The sequence below is a fragment of the Hirundo rustica genome, chromosome 3 (genome assembly GCF_015227805.2).
Source record: "Hirundo rustica isolate bHirRus1 chromosome 3, bHirRus1.pri.v3, whole genome shotgun sequence".
NCBI classification, from domain to species: Eukaryota; Metazoa; Chordata; class Aves; order Passeriformes; family Hirundinidae; genus Hirundo; species Hirundo rustica.
Window position 1 is genome coordinate 56,062,577 of NC_053452.1, and position 18,957 is coordinate 56,081,533.

Here is an 18,957-nt window from a genome sequence, read left to right on the forward strand (position 1 = left end):
GACACGCAAAGCCCTGCTTTGTCTTCACAGAATTAGCTTGTTCTTGTAAACAGGCAGTGCTTAAGAGAACATGAAGATTTTTTAAAAGTACATTTTATTAACATTATAGTGTAGTGTTGTAAGGTCATTGCATTAGAGAGTTGCTTCAATTTACTCCACATGTTGCTGAAAAAAACTCCCAAGACAAAACCGATCTTTTTGACAAATCGTTGAAAATAAAGTATAGACTAAGAGAACTAAGTACTTTTGAAAATGCAATTCTGTGTTATAAACTTTTTATCAAGGTGTAAAGTTATTTGGTACAGTATAGGAAAATTTGTGCTCCTATTGAGAAGTTTCTATAATTGAGCTCAACTCTAATACCAGCCACTAGAAAATGCCACCTGGGAGACAGATGATGGAAATTCAGAAGCATTCTGATCAGACACTGCACTTGGTTACAGAAGAAATAAATCCCATGTCAGTACAGAGACATAAGAAAATTACCTTCACAGCTCCCACTACCAGCTAGTCTCCTTGATTTACATGAACTCTGTGGCATACAGGCATACATCACTGTTCAAATATTACTTTGGTAAAAACAGAACAAAACTGAACAGTTTACACTGAAGTTTAAAACAAGACAGTTGTATAGGATGCTAGATATCTAGAACACTATTTAGCCTATCTTTTTTTTTTTTTTTTTTTTTTTTTTTGACAGTACAAAACCTATGGAACATCTTGTCAGGCACTTCTGGGACTCCCACTCTGACTAGTTTCCGGGTGCCCAATCTTCACTTGAGGGTCTGCCCAATAACTTGCACTGAATGAATCTGTTTCGCCTTCTGTGTCCCCCACTAGCTGTCCACTGCACCTTTCTGCTGGAGCTCATCTAATGTGCTGCGGAGTTGCTGAGTTGCTGTGCAGCCTGAGTGCTTGAGCCTGGGCTGTCCCGGTGTGCACAGATAAGCAAGACTTCTGCTAGGGCTCAGGTGAATTTCAATGTCTTAATTTAAGCCATTGTACCTATAGTCATCAGCAGATGGTGGCCCCTCCTATGAAAAAAAGATGATTTGTCTTCTTTGATCTCTTGTAGTCATGATTGTGTTTGGATGAGGCCAAAGACTGAGCTTTTTTGTTTGCTGAGTGAATGGGTACAGAAGTCCATTGTGGTGCAAGGTTCACCAAGCTTCCTAGCAAACCAAGTTAGATCATGATTCAGAAATGAGCTTAGGTATTTTCTCTGCTTTGAGCACCTGAGTAGTGCTCAGATAATCAAAATGAACCTTGATGCTCAAGCCAGGCATAGTCACAGTGTGCTCATGAATCAATAGCATGACTGTTGCTGCAGTCAGAAAATGTGAGCTCTGGGCCTTTCTCTGCTCTTGATTTTTGAATTATTGTGAGTAAATCAGTCAATGTTTATCACTTTCTGTATTCTCTGAGACTCACTTAGTAATTTTTGAACTTCCTTGAACTCCTTGCATGAAAGTCTATGCAAGGACAAACAAGGCAAAATACAGTATCATGACGTAATTCAGTGAAAACATAATCTTCCTACCATGCAGATATTTGTGAACTTCCTTGAACTCTTCAGATGAAAGTTTATGCAAGGACTAATCAAAATGTATTATCATGATGTAATTCAGTGAAAGGAACATATTCCTTCTGCTTATCTTTGCCTCATCGTGTCATCATCGTATTTTTCCTCTCCTTTATGAATCAGACTTTTGCTAAAGTCAGTAAACCTCAAAGTGCCTTTTGCAGTAATGTTTTGGAAATACCCTCTAGTAATAAAAATAAAGTTGTTGCTCTGCTAAAAGGATTGGTTTCAGCAGGTGATCTTCATGTTTGTATTATAATGATAAAACAAATGAATGACTCCTCTTTTCACTTCTTAAAAATACTTGTGACATTGAGATGTATATGAATCTTTCTTCTCTGCTAATATCCATGTGATACAGATGTCCATCTCAACTTCTTGTATAAGAATTGTCCTGCAGTTTCCACTAGAACAAGGAATTCTTTGTGTTTATTTGGCAGCACTGATTTTTTTATCTATGTCAACACTGCTGAAACATTTTGAAGAAAAAAAATGGATAAAAGCCATTATGTTTCTATTTAAACTTGAACTACATTCTGTATTACATTGACTGGCAAAGATAATTATAATTCACAGGATTGCTAAACCCAGGATGAGAAAATGACCTTTGAGAAAAAAATGAATATAGACAAATGGCCAAAGATCATGAAAAACACTTAATTTCTATTATCTGCTTGGTCAAAAAGCAAATTTTCCTTTTGATTTCTCCCATCTCCTTTCTTACTCTGTAAAAACATTTTTTCACACATTTTGAGAATTATGGGATGTAATCCAAATGGCTGTCTTTCTCACTCCTCATATGCATGAATCATATACATGAGTGGGGTCTTTCTAACATTTACATTATCTCTTTCCTTGGGACCCGGATGACAACGGTGGCTATTGGGAGACACAGAAGTTTAAGTTGCCAAAAAGTAGGCATTGCAGGCTGACTGCTCAGTTGACTTGCTAGGTATTATTAGTTTACTCTGCAGTATTTCTGGTTTTATTTATGTGCTTTGCTTTTTTTACTATTTGATATGTTGTGCCTGGAAGCTCTTTTCCCTGAAGTTTCTCCATTCCTCTATCCTGGTGTCCCTGGCAGCCAGAACACCCTCCTGCCATGATCGCTGACCCCTAGAGCCTTCACTTCCTTCTCCAGAACACACAAACATTGCAAGGTTAGTACCAGCTCCAGTGTACTACTGACCTAAACTGAACTGAATCCTGCCTTCTTTGCACACCTCCACGCTCAGGAAAACCTGACTTCTCCATTGCAATGCCAGGCAGGTCCTTGCAGTTTGCCGTTATCTTGGTCTGGTTAGAATACAAACTCCTTGAGGCACAGCTGAACCTTAGGCTACCATCTGCATCAGCCCGAGTGTACCACTGGCACAGAGCTCCATGGAATAAACACAAGACCAGCCCACAAAAATCAGGTGCTGTTATGGTGTTAAAATCTTTTCAAGCTGTGAGTTTCAAAAGTAAAGTGCTAAAGGAATTGTGAGTCATATTGAAGGAAGAGGAATAAGTCAACTTTAATAGATTATTAACATGCATGGAGAAAATATTTTTAAAAAATAATATAAATTCTTTCAACTTCTGAGCTGAGAACAGATTGAATATGTATTGCCTGATCTGATTGATTCATTGGAACACTTTGCTGTCTCAAGTTCTTTCTTTTTCCTCCTCAGAAGTGTATAAATAGCCAGATATTTAGACAAATAAAAACAAATCAATCCTTTATAGTCCTCTGAATAAGTTGAACATATCAGGACTGCACAGGAGCTGTCTAGATAGAGACGCTATCTCTTATAAAAGTCCTAAAAAAGACCTGCCATGTCGATGCTGAAGCTACCAAGAAAACTGAGGTAATTATTGTAACCTCCTGTTTTAAGCAAATTCTGTAACACAGTTAAAACCACAAGAACAATATATCACATGCAAATTGAAACCAAAATCTCAATAGATTTGGAAGTTTGTAATATCAGCTATTGGGCAGTTTTCAGCAGACTGAGGTGGTAAATTGGGAACCAATGGTAGCTAAAGATTCCCAAAATATTCAGAGGTTCATTTAGTTAAATTTATAACTTGGTTACTTGGCCATAACTACATACTGCAATCCAAACTACTGAATCTAATCTTATTTATATTGAAATCAGTGAGAGAGCATTCAGTGTTTTCCCATACAAAACATTCTTTTGTGTCAACAGAGGCTATGATAAGGTAAGATATGAAATATCTTTACTTAAGCATTTGAAAAAAATTATTCATATGTTGCCACAAACTGGACAGCAAATATCACAATCACTGCTTACAACTTCAACTGAGTTTCATTAGATTTTGGCAAATAACAAGACCAACATGGGATGCCTGATTTTAGCACCAAATGTGGCTTAGTTTTTAAAAAAAATATTGAAATGAGACCACTGATCTTTAGAAACAGTGGTTGCTTAGGATTTTAACAAGGGCCTGTATACCCCAGAGAGTTTGCATAGAATTTGCTATAAACCACACATGAGATATCTCAAAGATGCCTGTATAAGAACAAGAACATTGGATGTTTTAATGGACTATGGGAACATTCAATGTAGTGGTATATATCCGGGGGAAATTCTTCTGAGTTTCAGCAGATTTCATCTTATTTCTGCTGGATTGAAATAAGTTAAATATGTCAACAAGAAGTCATTCAAAGGTTCCAAATATCTTAAAGACTTCATATCTTCACATGTCAGCAAAACTTCTGAAACACAATTTAAAAGTTTAAAAAAATACTCAAAGAAAGATGGTAGAGAACACTATTGCTCTGCTGCCATAAAAAGAAAGAATAAATCAATGTAAAATCCCATTAACTCTATGAACAACGTTCCGGCACTTTTGGGTTTTTTTAAGAGAGATTTGTGAAAAATAGCTCCAGTTTTGTTTGGTTGGTTTTTAGTGTTATTGTTGATGTTGCTCACCTGCACTTTTTGTTCCTGAAGCTAGTGTTTGGAATAGTTATCTGTTGTAAATGGCATTCATGGAAAAAGCATATGGATTGACAAAGAGCTGAGAATGCCTTACCTGTTTATGTTTCTGAAATATTTTGTATAGAAAATGAAATACTAAGAGTAAAATGTCTTCTTGAGCCTTAAAAATTTTGTAAACATTCTCAAATGCAGTATGAAGAATTTTTCACACAAGTTGTGCCAGCTGCCTAATGGTTAAAGATTTTACTTTCACATTGAAGCAGCAGTGAAGGCAACACATAGAGGAGGAACTTGCAGTTGGGAGCAGCATAATAGATAATCTAAAAACAGACTGGAAAATTTGCCTGCTGATGGACAAACTGCTGATGAAGTTTTGAGGATGTTTAGCACTTAATACCCAACACTGCACTATGTTTATAGAAATCATGGACAAAGGGGTAAATTATCAGTCATCAGTACTTTCTGCTTGGTCTTCTTATTTAAAGCATGGACCTACATTTTCTGAATTGTTTGTTCACTGGAAGTTAGATAAATTCATTAATCAATCATGTTTCACATTAGAGAGATTATATGTAAGAAGTTAATAAGACAACTTATTTACTTTACCTATTTTTAGTTCTGCTTGTGGGGTTGCATCTCCTTATGTCTCTAATTAATGCTATTACTGAGGTTTGAGCTTCTTGACTAACAACTGAAGAGTCAACTAAGAGAAACTCATCTTTGGAATTTTAACAAAAGCAGCTATTTGATGACTTACCGGGAAGTGGAAATGTTTTTTCACATAATATGATATTTTCCCTTAAATGAGTCATCTCAGTTGAACCCACAAAATTAAGGTTTGATTCCACAAAGCACTTAAACACAAGTGCAGTTTTAAACATATGACTAGTGGTGCTGTTTCAAAAATAGCTCAATCTGTCATGCCCCCAAATTTGCAAATTCTGAAAGACCTTGTTGAATCAGCAGCTTCAAAAAAATTGTCAGATTTGTGTCTGGATCACACTTAGTTTTCCTGGTTTTTTTTTTTGTTTGTTTGTTTTTTTGTTTGTTTTTGGTTTTTTTTTGGTTTTGTTTTGTTTTGTTTTTGTTTTTGTTTTGTTTTGTTTTTTTGTTTGTTTGTTTGTTTGTTTTTGTTTTTGTTTTAAATTATGAATAGCATAGGTCTTCAAAACAAGAAAACCAGTGGGAAAAATCCAGAAAGCATAGTCATAAGCAGTCAAATATACAGTACTGTGAAACTCTGTCTATTAGCAGATGATTACACACAGAGGCAGAAAAAGACTTAAGCCTCACCAGGCAATAAGCCCATTTCTAAACCTATTTCGTTAAAAAACACTCAGCAGCCTTAGCTACAGACTGAGATACCAAACATATAATAGTGCAATAAAACCAGAGCAATTGGTCACGATAAACCTCGAATTTTGTCAAAAGATAGTAAAATATTGCTATGTAGAAGAATTTTTCAGTGCAATAACACTGAATGAAAAGGGAGTCACGAAGCCTTTGGGATAAATATTTTATCTTTCCATTGAATTTAGCTCCTTTCAGAACACAGACAAAGGATGCACAGGGCTGCCTAGCTCTTCCCTACTTTTTCAGAGAGAGAGGTTTCTGTTGATTGCTTTCACGTGCAGTGTACATGCTTGCCTTTTTGAGATGTTCACGTTCTGACGCAAACAGTGCAGAGGAGATTGTCAGGGGTCCAAAGCAGGCAGGCTTCATATAAACCTGCTCTAGGCATTGAGTTAAGAATTCATTCATGTTAGTGTCAATTAGGCCTATATAGGGCAAATCCTGACCACAAAAAGGGTCAGTGAGTGAAGAAGCTGCTCCTGTGGCTTTCACAGCTGGAATCTACCCCAGAAAGCTGATGGGAATCCCGCATGGAAATGAGCACTTTCCACTTCTGGTGTTTGATTCTTGTAGCATCTTTTTTGGTCATGGTTAAAATTGCATCTGATTTGGTCCCATGGGACCTGAAGGTCTTCACCTTTAAGATTTCTGCCCACTTTTTCTATTTTCAACCATGGAGGGCAAAATAAACAATATAAGAGCTTACAGGAACACTGGTTTCTCTCTCTTCTTGCACAAATTTTTATCAAAATCTTTTTAGTCCTCCCTCGAAACTATCAGAAAATGTCCCAAATCAAGTTGTAAATTAAAAGACAAGTATTTCAAGAACACTGGAAGATCTTGAGAGAATAAATCTTGCTAATGGTAGACAGAAACTTCACATATAAACCAGTGGAGGAGGAATTCATTCTACTCCCTTCCCAAGAGAGCACATTTACATTCTGGTGATCTCTCCTCTTGAATTCAGAAAGGAAGGGAAGCCATGAGAAAGGCTAACCATAAGTGAGACCTGTCTTTCTCTTGTACTTCTTTTCAATACTGATGTTCATATGCTCACATGGGATTTGGTATTAAAGCAAGTATCTCCCAGTGGCTGGGCCAATTCCCTTCTGCTTTCTCATAAAGGTACATCATTTGGGAAAAACAAAAGCAGAGGCCCTCAGAAATAATTGTACATAGCAGAACTGCTATGCTTTGGCCAGGGTGTGTAGTGAAAACGGCTTTGACATGAGCCTGCACCAAAGGCCACTGCTGCTCATGTGCTCAGCACTCCACATCTTTCTGTTCTTTGCTCAGTTAGTTTTTGGTCTCTATATCTTCCCATGACCCTGACAAATAGATAGTTTCATAAACTAAACCAAAATCACAATTAAAAACCAGTAGGCCTCAAACAAGTATGTTGCAAATACACCTCTGTCTGTGTGGTAGGGATGGATATTTGAGAGCCAAGTGAGGATTTTGAACTCACACCAGATCCTTGTATTGCTGTTTCTCTTTCAAGGAGTATGTGAGAGGTGCCAGCCTTCCAACAAAGCACTAAATATTTAAAAACAACAACTTCACTCATCTGGTGGTTGGCTTTGAAGAACAAACATCAGCCCATTGTCTGGTTTCTGCCATCATCTTGTACACACAGAAAGCCAAAGACTCCAAATAATTTTGTGGCCTCAGGCATCAACAACAAACAGTGTATATTTGATGTATTGGCCTAATTTCTGTCCACTGAATATGCTGTTTTCGAGCTGTTTACATGACCCTTATTTTTTTTGCTTTGTGGTTTTTTTGGGTTTTATTTTACATTCAAGTCTTTATATGCCCTGGGAAATTTTTTTTCCCTTACCTTTCTCAAGTTTTCCTGTTTCATGTTTAGGATGCTGTTACTGATGAAGAGGTGACCAAAGTGCTCTTTTACTAAGAGCATGATTCTTGGAGAAACTTACTGTTCTAGTCTGATAAACTCCTTGCCTGCTGCTACACTTTCTAATTAAATTATCTAACATTGAGGAAAAAGTCCTGAAAGTGGGGGGAAAGGAAACATAATTATCCATGAAGTAGAGACAAAGAAATACTTACTGCATGCAGCTTCTAAAGCTATGAAAATTATTGTCCAGAAGGGAGGCTGTAAAGCTGTTTTTGAAGATCAGTATGCTTCAAAAAGGACTACTGTACTTCAGATAATTGTTTTAACCTTTCTCATATGATTTATAAGGTCTTCCAACACTTGTACCAACATTTGTTTGTGACTTTTATTGCTCTCAGAGCAGTCATTGATTCAAAGGACAGACCTAGTCTTTGGTCTCTGCAAAGCCATATTTTCAGGGGATTAAATGACCACTTTTTCCTCTCCATTCCTCAGAGCTTCTCTTCCCTGGGGCTTCACTTTGCATCCCAGGCTCAACACAACCAATGAGTCAACTCTTCACAGAAGCAAGAGTAATATACAATCTAAGGAAGTATTATGTATAATGTATTAATTTATTAAAGGAAAAAGCTTGTGATGAATGTACAGGAAATATTTCAATGTTGCTCATTGAAGAAAGGGATGACAGGTATACACTTCTCAGCAATGATGATAAAAAGAGCAGTAATTTTCCAAGCAAATTGTTGTGTGTGATTTATCATTTCATTTTCAAGCTGTGTTTTATAATAGCGGTACCAGCAGCACTTGCTGTCAGGGCGAGGGCCACAGAGGTGTGTGCTTTCTCCTCAGATTGCACAGACAACACCTGAGAAACCTGGCCACATAAAGGGTATAAACCACAAAATCTAAAAAGCTTTGGAAGAACTAGCTGAGCCAGTCTGTTAAGAATATTGCTAGGGCTAGCCTAGGGAGTGAAACCCATACCTGTACACAGCCCCAGGAAGCAAATTGAAATCCTGTGGGGCAGAGAGGGGAGCTGAACTCAGACGCCCCACAGCCTGAGGCTCACCCAGGTGGTGGATGAAGCCCCAGTGTTTTCACCCAACTGGTTTGATCAGACCTCCTCTGAATATGCCTATTATTTCAGGATCCCCACATGTCTCAGAGAAGTGAACAAAGTTAGCACCTGAACCCAGAAGAGCCCTTGGTCCAAAAATGGTCATTGCTCTGTAGAGCCATGGACCAGGGGCCTGGGCAGACTGTGAGAAGACCGCTGTGGCAGTAGTCCAAAAACCGTGTTTTATGATATTATTGCTTTTCCTCCTACCCCTGCTCTATTTCTCAGAGCAGACCCTCAGCCACAGATCCTCCTTTTGCAAGGGAGTACATGGAATTATTTTTGGAATCTCCTCAGGTGCTGCAATGGACAGTTGGAGGTGAGGCTATTAGCAGCTGCAGGATGGTTCTTTGGACTTTGAACACAAAGATATCCATAAATCCCCCTAATATGAAAACATTTAGGCACATTCTTCTCTCACTGAATTTAACAGAATTACTCTCATCCTTAATCATAAAGCATTTCAGGATCAGTCTTAATTTTGTATGCTCTATGACAGAGCAAGGCTTTGAATGTCTTTTTTTTGAAACTGTGTTGAGCTGTCTTAACCACAAGACCACAGGTATTTTGAGAGACTGCTAATTAATGTTTGCAGCAGGTTTGAAGATCTGAAGATTTGAGAATTTTGCAGAAGGATAGTACAATAGTAGTTGGCTTTCTAGCTTTCTAGAGGAACTGTTGCTTAAGTTACTGGGGATTTTCATTCCTGAATAGGTGGATTTCTACAATAACCCTTTGTGATACTGCTGCCAATTCTACTTAAAAGCTTTAAATATATCACAGTTAGTGGAAAAAAAATTAAAAATTAAACCTTCTTCTCTGATTTTAGGTATTTTTTAAAGCTAAACAAATGAATAGTTTGATCTACTATTACACTTTTTGCCTTCCAAAAAAATAATTTTCATTTGCAATATAAGCTCTAGCATGTAGAGCTAATGCACCTTTCTTACATTCTAGAGTCTGCAGATAAATTTAGGCTATTAAGATAAATGGGTGAATTAAAATACCTGTATATCAAATTCTCTTTAAAAAGGAGGAGCAAGAAGACGGCAAAAGTGTGTAAAATTTTTCTTGTCAAGGTCACATAGCTTTTTTAAAAAAATGTTTCTAGCTCATGGTTCTACTGTTGCATGTGCACATTCAGCCAGTCTGGCCCTAAATCCCTTTGGCTGTTGTTTTCTGATGTCTGAAGACTCTAGTAAAAGGGGAAGTAAGAGTTAGTGTGATTTAGGCAGAACGCAGGCTTCTTGAATCAAGGTCTTAAAACAAAAAAAACCCAAACAATATTCCTACATGCTCCATGTAGAAATAACTCTGATTTTCCTTCCATAAATTCATCTCTCTTAGACCTTATTTTGAGCAAGTTTCCAGGCAAACATAGCCCAGGCTATGTGGACAATACCACTGATATATGAGAGATGGTCTTCTCTGCCTTGGCCCACAGGTATCCCTTTAGCAGGAGGAAGTTTCCATCATCTGTGTGTGGTTTCGAGGGTGGTGGGGACATCCTGTCTGCTCCAGCACTCATTTTCCTCCTGCACCAACTGCCTGTTGCACCCTCAATCCTTACACTTCCTCAGCTCAAAGCAGCGTGGTGCTTGCATGGAGCTGAATGGTACCTCAGCCCTCTCCTCTGGTCCTGAGCCAGGAACCCGGCTGTGCCACGTCTGCTTCACCTGCACTGCGCCACCTCTTGCTCCCTCCACCCCTTCAGGCACCAGGCAGGACTGGGTCCCACTCTGCTTCTGTGAGCCTGTGATAAATGACTGCTGGACAAACACCCACAGCTGGTGGGGCAGACACGGCTTCTGGTAATTTTGCAAAGTGGTTTCCCTGCTCTAGCAGCATAAATGTCTCCTTGCTAGTGCTAAACTCCCAGAAGTTGTTTGCTTTCCATTTGGCAACATAAATCTTCTGCAGCCGACCAAACTCACTGACCAAGTATGTTCAAGATAAATCTTTCCTCTTGTGTGCCTTTTGGGCAGAGAAATGAAGACCAGATAAAATAATTTTTCTATTTCTCTATAGGAAAATGCTGTCATTTGACTTTAACTTTCACTTTATATGTTGATATTGGTGAGTTTCGTAATTTTCTGCTAATCACTTTTGTGCTTTGTTTACCTGAGAGTCAGTTTCATAGCCAGGTAAAAGGACCTAAGGTAGACCAAAATAAATTTATAACCCAATTTCTAATAATTATGAAATACATTTTTAATCATTTATATTTTTTGCAACAGGTTTGTGATCCTCTTTTTAAACATGCTCCCTTAGCACAAGGTACAGTGGAGGAAATTATTTCTATGCAGGGATTTGAGATCTGCTTAACAAAACCACCTGGGGAACTAAAAAGGCCAGTATATGGCAATTCAGGTCCTGTATCTGCATTCTTGAAGGAGAAAAAAAATATACTTGCTAAAGGTTATAGGATATTGCCTGAGGAAGAGCTTCAGGAGAAGACCTTTCTCCTTATGGCCTTCATCAGTTTCGTGCAGACTCATCAGTGTACATACACACACACAAATTTTTATGCATAGATATATACACCTATGGCAGCAGGCAGTGGCAACTTTCATCCAACTAGGAACTTTGTGTAGGTACTTTTAAAGCTGAATGGAAGATAACAAGGACAGTCCAAATACAGGACTCCTATCCTTAGGAAATAAGTAATGCAGGAACTTTATTATGGGGGGAAAAGATATCTGATAGATCCATTATAGATCCATATATGTAGGTCTTACTAAGATAACTCTGGTTACTGAGAAACCAGGCATAACCTTGTATTCAAAACATCACTAGGCAGACCTAGTTCTCTCATCAGGCTACACCGAGATCTCCCACACTGTGATATACAGAAGAGATCCATCATTAGCAATACTGGTATCAAAGTGAGAAATAGGATGTTGATTCTTGTGCAACAACAGTTTCCCGCTAGTATGAGTTTTTTTAATTATATGCTCACAGAACCAAACCCAGTTCTGAACTTGACTCACTCTGACTCAGTTAAGTTACCTGTTGTAATTTCCAAAAGAACTTTAATACTCACTGATCTTACCAGGAAGTTCTCAGTTCCAGTTTATGTAGGGTAAAATTTTCTTGTTGTTGTGCAAAAAGTCCAACTGACTTCTGTGCTTGAAAAGGTGTGGGTTGTTTTTTTTTTTGTTTGTTTGTGGGGGTTTTTTTTGTTTTTTGTTTTGTTTTGGTTTGTTTGTTTGTTTGTTTTAGTGACAGTACAGGTGATCTCTGAAGCATTATGACTAACAAAAGGTCAGGGATGAGTGCCTAATTTTTCATCTGTGGATCGTCAATAGAGGCAAACCGTGGATTTTCTACCCATATATCGGCTTTTGTTCTGCAAACTTTTTATTTATCAATTTTCACAGCTTTCAGCTATGAATATGAAATAAATAAATCTTGAGCCTTTCATGAATAATGTAATTAAAATGTAATGTAATGTAAAACTCGATTAGACAGTGCTTTGCCGAACATAAACATCCCTTCCACTCAAAAATACAAACTGCAATATGCTGACACCCCCCCAAAAAAAAGATCCAGTAAGAAAATTAACTTTTTGTGGCCCTGAAGAAAACCCACACTTTTTGAACTTGGTATGTGACTTTTGGCTAAGCAGTTGTTTATTATTTTCCCTAGAGATGAGTAGTAGCAGAAAGGAGCTGCAGTCTGTGCAAATCTGCACAACGCCAAGGGACAGGAGGCATAGCTCTGGAGGGTGGTAATAAGTCTGGCGACAGACTGTGATGCAGCAGCCAGGGCACAGAAGCAGCAATGTGATATGAAGAGATAACCTGGTTCAAACTCACTTAATTCTCAACTGTTCAAGGAATTTTGGCATGTTCTCTCTTTATCAGCAGGTATTTGTGCTAGATCATCATTGCCTCTGACCCCCGTGCTAGTTAAAACTTGAATGCCATCCTTGTTGTCCACTTGGTTACTTTGTCAAGCATGTGACCATCTATATGTCAAAAAAAATTGGGTCCGGGCAGGTAACCGGGTAGCTCATGGATTTAGTACAGAAAACTAAGGCCTATGAGGCAGGGACAACAAGATTGTGTTTAGAAAAAATGATAAATGCACTGTTAAGCCAGAGTAGAGCCAATATAGCTGATGGAATAATGCTAAGCTTTTTCAATGATCCAAATATACTTTTTTTTTTTTTTTTTTTTTCTTCCTGATAGGATAATTTATTCCCACAGACCTTCTGTTATAGACCATCATCTGTCCTCCTTCGGCTGATCAGCTGCCAGGAGAGAAACCTGAAGGTGACAAACACTGTAGCTTCTTATGCCATTTTGACAGGGTGTGGCTGTAGGTTTACATATAAAACTCTTTTGTCTTTCCTCTGGGGTCATGGGAGGATGCATATTGCTGTGCCTAAGACTGTGGAACCAAGATCATGGTCCATATTGAGCTCTGTGTTGTCAGGCAAATTGGTCTGAGAGCCCTTTGAAAACCTGGCCTGCAAGAGGAAACAAAAAAGGAAGTAAACAAACAAAACAGGGAATCAGCAAACAATTGGTCTGAATCATCTTCTCAAATCAAATCACTTTCACCACTGGGAAATGGTAATAAAAGAAAAACTGTGCACTTCTGGAGAGCTGGTAGCCTGGTCCTTGGCAGAGAGATGAATTCCATGCAAGGCTGCAAGCAGAGAAAAGGAATGGACATCTTTCCTATAGTTAATACTCACTAAAAACTCATAAACCAACCTACAGAGCATCTGAAGTCATTCAAAGAAGTGCCATTTTAAAATCTGACACTGCTAGAAATCAGACAGAGGGTTTTGTTTCTTTGTTTGGTTTTTAATTATTATTTCTTTTGGCAATGTATATTGGTTTTTAACAAGAATACCTTATTCTATAGACAGAACTTCTAATTGTGTCACGCCAGTGGTCTACTAGTTAATCTCATCTCAAATAAAGATCAGATTAAGGTGATGCAATCATGACAAAGATCAACTCAAAGACAGCTGCAATCTCTTGAAAAGAGTAGCACAGGTAAGCAATGTGGCTAGGATCCTTTTGAGAAACAGGAGACACGATGCCCTTCCCCTGTCAGCCCCATTTCATTTGTCCAGAGCAGGCTGTAAAGCTTATGTTGGGGGACATCATGTAGTAAAAGAATAGAGAGTCATTGCAATGTCGTCCTGCTTAAAAAACAAATTAATAGATTTGTCACCTTCAAAAATTACAAAAAATACTGAATATTAATTGTGGTATATGTCCTAAAGTTAATTCGTGTTAAAAGATATAAAATGTAATGCAATCTCTGTAAGGATAAGTTTCTGTTTTAATCCCGTATGTTAAGAGTTAACTCAGAGAAAAGTAGCTTGGAAAAGGCACAGGAATTTCTCTTGCCTGAAAGACATGGGAGGGACATGAAAGAAAAATGATTGGAATTACCAGAAAGGGAGACCCAAAAATGCCTCTGCCAGGAAACGTTAGAAGAAGAACAATGACGACGGAAAAAGGGGATGAGAGCCCGGAGGCACAGATGATTACATCAGATCGATATCTAGACCGTCTCCTCCTGAAATTAACATCTCCACACTACACCTGGCCACAGCCATTAACGGCATTGTCCTCCCCCTCCGCCCTATTCAAACTCTTAGAACTGGAACATGAATGTTTAATGAAGATGCCTCGGAGGAAGAACCGTCGAAAACCCGAGTTTCTCTCAGCGATCCAGTGTATAAAAAGAGGCTGCTGCAAGCCAGAAATGTGAACTTGGGGATAACAGACTGGCAGAGTGTGTTATTGTTGTTCACCCGGCGCCGATCCCGGGCTCGACGCTGTCCTTTTAATTGTGGCTGTCCGAGACTGTCATTTTGTCTCTCAATAAAATTCCAAATTTTGATTTATCTAATTTGGTCTATCGTATTTATAACATTAATAATGGATTTGTTGGATTTGTAATCTGATAGCAAGTGACCATTTCTGCATGTCTTCCTCACAAAATATGGTGCTCATCTAAACCAAATCATGCAGAGGGTCTGGCCCAAGATCTGTGACAGAGAAGGATGACAGCAGATGACTGTTCCAAACACCAAGAGTGAGAGACATTTGCTATCCTGCTGCAACCTAGGGAAGAAGCATGACAGCAGATGACTGTTCCAAACACCAAGGGTGAGAGACATTTGCTATCCTGCCTGCAACCTAGGGAAGAAGCATCTGTGTAGTTAAAACAAGCGCTGTTACATGAACCCATGTGAAACCATTAGCAGGGCACACAGCAAGGTCCATCTGTTTACTCAGACCTCTTCGTGGGGGGAGAGCTGCTGTTTTGTTGTTTTTTTAAGCATGAATGGCAGATGATTCAATAGGGAATCAGGAAACTTTTGGTGGTTGCACCAATATTAAAGCTGTGAGGAACTGCATTTTAATCTTTCAAATAGGCAGAGAAGTTAACTGACACCTGCTATATTTCACAAACTAGGAAGCAAACAGAGAAAGCAGCTTGAACGAGTTAACTTTATAATAAAGAACTAAAAATATACCTTCAACCACCATGTAACAAAAAAACCCCAAAAAACCCCACAAAAACCAAAACCACCAAAACCCCAACAAACTATGCTTTTTAGGTATACGTGCACACCCCCCTTTATTTAACTACCGGTTCCCCCAAACTAGAACTGGAACTAAAACTCTTCCTGATTCCCAGAGGGGTCTGCAGCAGTGCGTGCCAGAAGGCAGCTGCTCGTGCGGCGGTGGGAAAGCTGGGCACGGCACAGCTGGGTGCTGCACAGCCACGCACGGAGCAGACAACCCCTGTCCCAAAGAGCTTACATTTCAACTGCATGACTGGGGATAACAGATGGGTCGAGATGGGAGACGATGAAAACAGTGCGATACTGGACAGTCTCAAGTCCCAGCTGCTTGCACCTCTCTAATATTGCCAAGTTAAAATTTCACAGTCTTACTGTCACAGCAGAGGTTACTGAGTTTCTTTCTCACTGAGGAAGAGGAGGAGCAGTGGGACATTTGTGCATGCTACAAAAGGGCTTCGGGCTGGAATTTGCTGCTGAACAGTATTGTGATAGACACAGTAAAAACTCCTGTTTTCTTCATGTTTCCTTGCTACACGGAAGAGCGTTTGCAAGGCCGAGTTACATGCTCAGTGCTAGGGAATGGCAGAGGTCGGTATGCTGCGCACACAGCTCTGGAGGTCAGCCCTTCAGCCTCTGAGACTGACACTCAGTAGGGATTTACATGGGCTTCGGGGGGCAGCCAGGACACAAGCGACCCATTTCCCGCGAGGAAAGCGAGTCTGAGGTGTAGCTGATGGCTTAACGCACTTCCCAAGAGAAGGCAGCAAAATAAAAGTAAACTCTTCTGGCGAAACAGCCTCCACACCCAAGGACGCATTTAAGCGAAGGATTCAGAAACAAAAACCCCAAATGTCAATACGGGGACAAGCGTGGTTCAAGGCACTCTGCAGTTGCTGCTAAAATTGCCCCAAGGCTGTGACTCACACTGAGCCACCACCGAAGCGGGGTGCAGCGCCTGGCCGCCGCTCCACCCCACGGCCCGCCCGCCGCTCCCGGGGAAGGATGCCGGGCGGCTCCCGAATCGCCGTCTCTCCGGACCTGTCGGAGCGGGAAACCCACGAACTTTTTTCTCGGCGCTTTCCCAAGCACGAGGCCGGCCCGGCCCGGGCGGGACACGGCACCTGGGGGCGGAGCGGCAGCGAGGCGGGCCCTGCCGCGGCCGGCGGGAGGAGCCGGGCCGGGGAAGGGGCGGCCCGGAGCGGCGCTGCCGGGATGTGAGCGTGAGAGGGGGCAAATCCGCGGCCCGAGGAGCTGCGGTCTGTCCCGGGGGCTGGTGCCGGCGGGCTCGCACCCGCCATGGAGCCGGTGACCAAGTGGAGCCCGAAGCAAGTGGTGGACTGGACTAAGGGTAAGGGGGAGCCGGCCCTCCCGTCTGAACCCCGGCGGAACTTTCCGACGGCGCGCTGAGAGTGCCCCGCTGCCGCCGCGGCTCCTCTGCCCGGCGGGGCGGCTGCGCGGGCGGCGGGGGGAGCGCGGCCTTGGCCAGCGCCGGCCCCGGCCGAGCCCCGGGGCTCCTCGGCGTGGTGTTCGGGAGCTGGCGGCTTCCCGCGCCCTCCTGCCGGCGCTCCTCCGTGCAGACTTGTGCCTGCTTCGCCTTGCGGGATATTCGGTGTATTGGTTCTTTTTCTGACATTGGGAAAGAGAAAGTTTTGCAGCGAGACTGGCTGACTGGAGGTCCGTCTATATATCTGCAGTGGGGTCTCTGCCCATGGCTCGGTCCCCTTCTCCCTGTGTTCGTCTTAGCTAGTATGATTGCATGGGGAGAGGATTACCGTGCTCCTTCAGGCAGGTAGGATCGTGGAATCACAGAGTCGTTCAGGTCGGGAAAGTCCCGCGAAAAGTTAACTTTCAGCTTCTCAGGCGGAATCCATTCACGGTTTGAAAAAACTTCAGGTTTGTGAGCTAAGCGAGAAGTTTTTAAACTAGCTCAACTAAGCAAGAACTCTTTATCCTCTTTAGCGGTGATGGGACTGAAACCCTCAGCTCCAGCTCGGTTAGGTGAATAGCGGCCCTTTCGTCCGCCAGTCTGTCCGTCCATCCCTCCCACCCCTCATCTCTCGGGTGTGTGCTTGTGTCTCTCCCTCTCCCGCCAGCAAAAGCGTCCTCCTCATCTTCGAGGTGTGTTTGCAGTGCTGACAGCAGCAAAAGCCACGGCGGGACCGCGGTGTGCCGCTCGCCTGCCCCTGCCCCAGCCCGGGGGGCGGGAGGGGGGCTCCTGCCGCGGGCACTTCGGCGGCGCTGGGTGTTACCGGGGCTGCCCGTGAGGGCAGCTTCAGCCTCGGCTGGTCATACTCCGCTTGGACTCTGCGAGCGCTCCCCGAATGCCGACCGGGGTGTTGCTGTCGCAGTTCCCGCTCTACAGGGAATGAATCAAAAGGGAACTGGAGCTGTGAGTTAGGTGAGGGATTTATGACTTCTGGAGTGTACGTCTCTCTCTCGGTTTTTTTTTTTTTTTTGGTTTTTTTTTTTTTTTTTTTTTTCCTTGCAGCTTTACGTTTTAGCTTTACATGATCCTCTTTGGTTACGTAAAGTATTTTCACAGGCTTAGCTGGAGTTTAAGTTGATGAGAAGTTAGGAGTGTTTTGAGAGGTGAAAGTTTGCCGGGGTTAGAAGCGGCGTTCGCTCCCAGCAGCCATTACTGCCGTGTCTCAGGACCATAACGCCGCTCGGACCGCCTGCCTGTCTGTGGTCAGCGCCTGGCAGCAGCGCGGCTCAAAACAGGCAGATTTGGAAAGCAGACTCGTGTTTTCAGACAGCGAGAGATGGATGCTCCCAGCCCTCCTGAGCGTGAACATGTGCCTGAAGGGGCCGGTGCCAGTGAGGGACTGTCCAAGCAGACTTTGTGAGGAGAGGATTCCACAAAAACGTGCTGTGAAGTTATGCGTTAACATATAAATAATTTCCCCAGAAACATCTCTCATTTTTATGCTTGGAACTGGTTTAAACAGCAGTGCATTGTTCCAGTGAAATAAGCCTTTTGCTTTGGCATGTGGAATATTTATACAAAGCTTTTCCCTCATTGTGTTTTTTCTCTTGGGTGCTGAAAGTTTGTTACCTTGCCAGATGAAAGAGTAAGCCTGCTAATCATTTAAAAAGCCTTTATTATTCTTAAGCATGCTTGGCTTCCTTTCTTGCATAATTTATTTTACTTGCAGGTTCCTTGAACAGGTAACTCTTCAGCTGGACCCTCAATTAGTGTTATGCAGAATAATCTGAGGGCTGGCTGTAGTTGGGGGGTGGATCTTCTGACTAATGCAGACACGTGTACTTTGAAATGTAAAGGAATAGATTAAAGGCTGCTGGTGACTTTTGTTTGTGCTTTTGTTTTCCAGTTTCTAGGTAAGCGTTCGACTTGTTCAGTACATAGAGTCATTTTATGTCACTCCCTGCATGACAAGACTGTAATAAAGAAATGAGATGTGGAAAATATTTCTTTATGGTTATACTTTCATCTCTGCACATGAAAATAGACTCTTTAATAGCTAGCTAACAGCCTTCTTAGCACAATGTTCCATAGTTTATTTTCAATCCAAA

The 18,957-nt window shown here is 41.4% G+C and overlaps 1 protein-coding gene across 1 annotated transcript in view; it reads left to right on the forward strand.

Moving 5' to 3' along the window:
• The first annotated feature begins 16,605 nt into the window (after window positions 1-16,605).
• Window positions 16,606-18,957, forward strand: part of CNKSR3 (CNKSR family member 3) — a 53,781-nt gene continuing 51,429 nt past the window's right edge. The window contains exon 1 of the mRNA XM_040057610.2: window positions 16,606-16,771. Coding sequence (XP_039913544.1) covers window positions 16,720-16,771 — 52 coding nt within the window. The 5' untranslated portion in view covers window positions 16,606-16,719. The remainder of the gene's footprint in view (window positions 16,772-18,957) is intronic.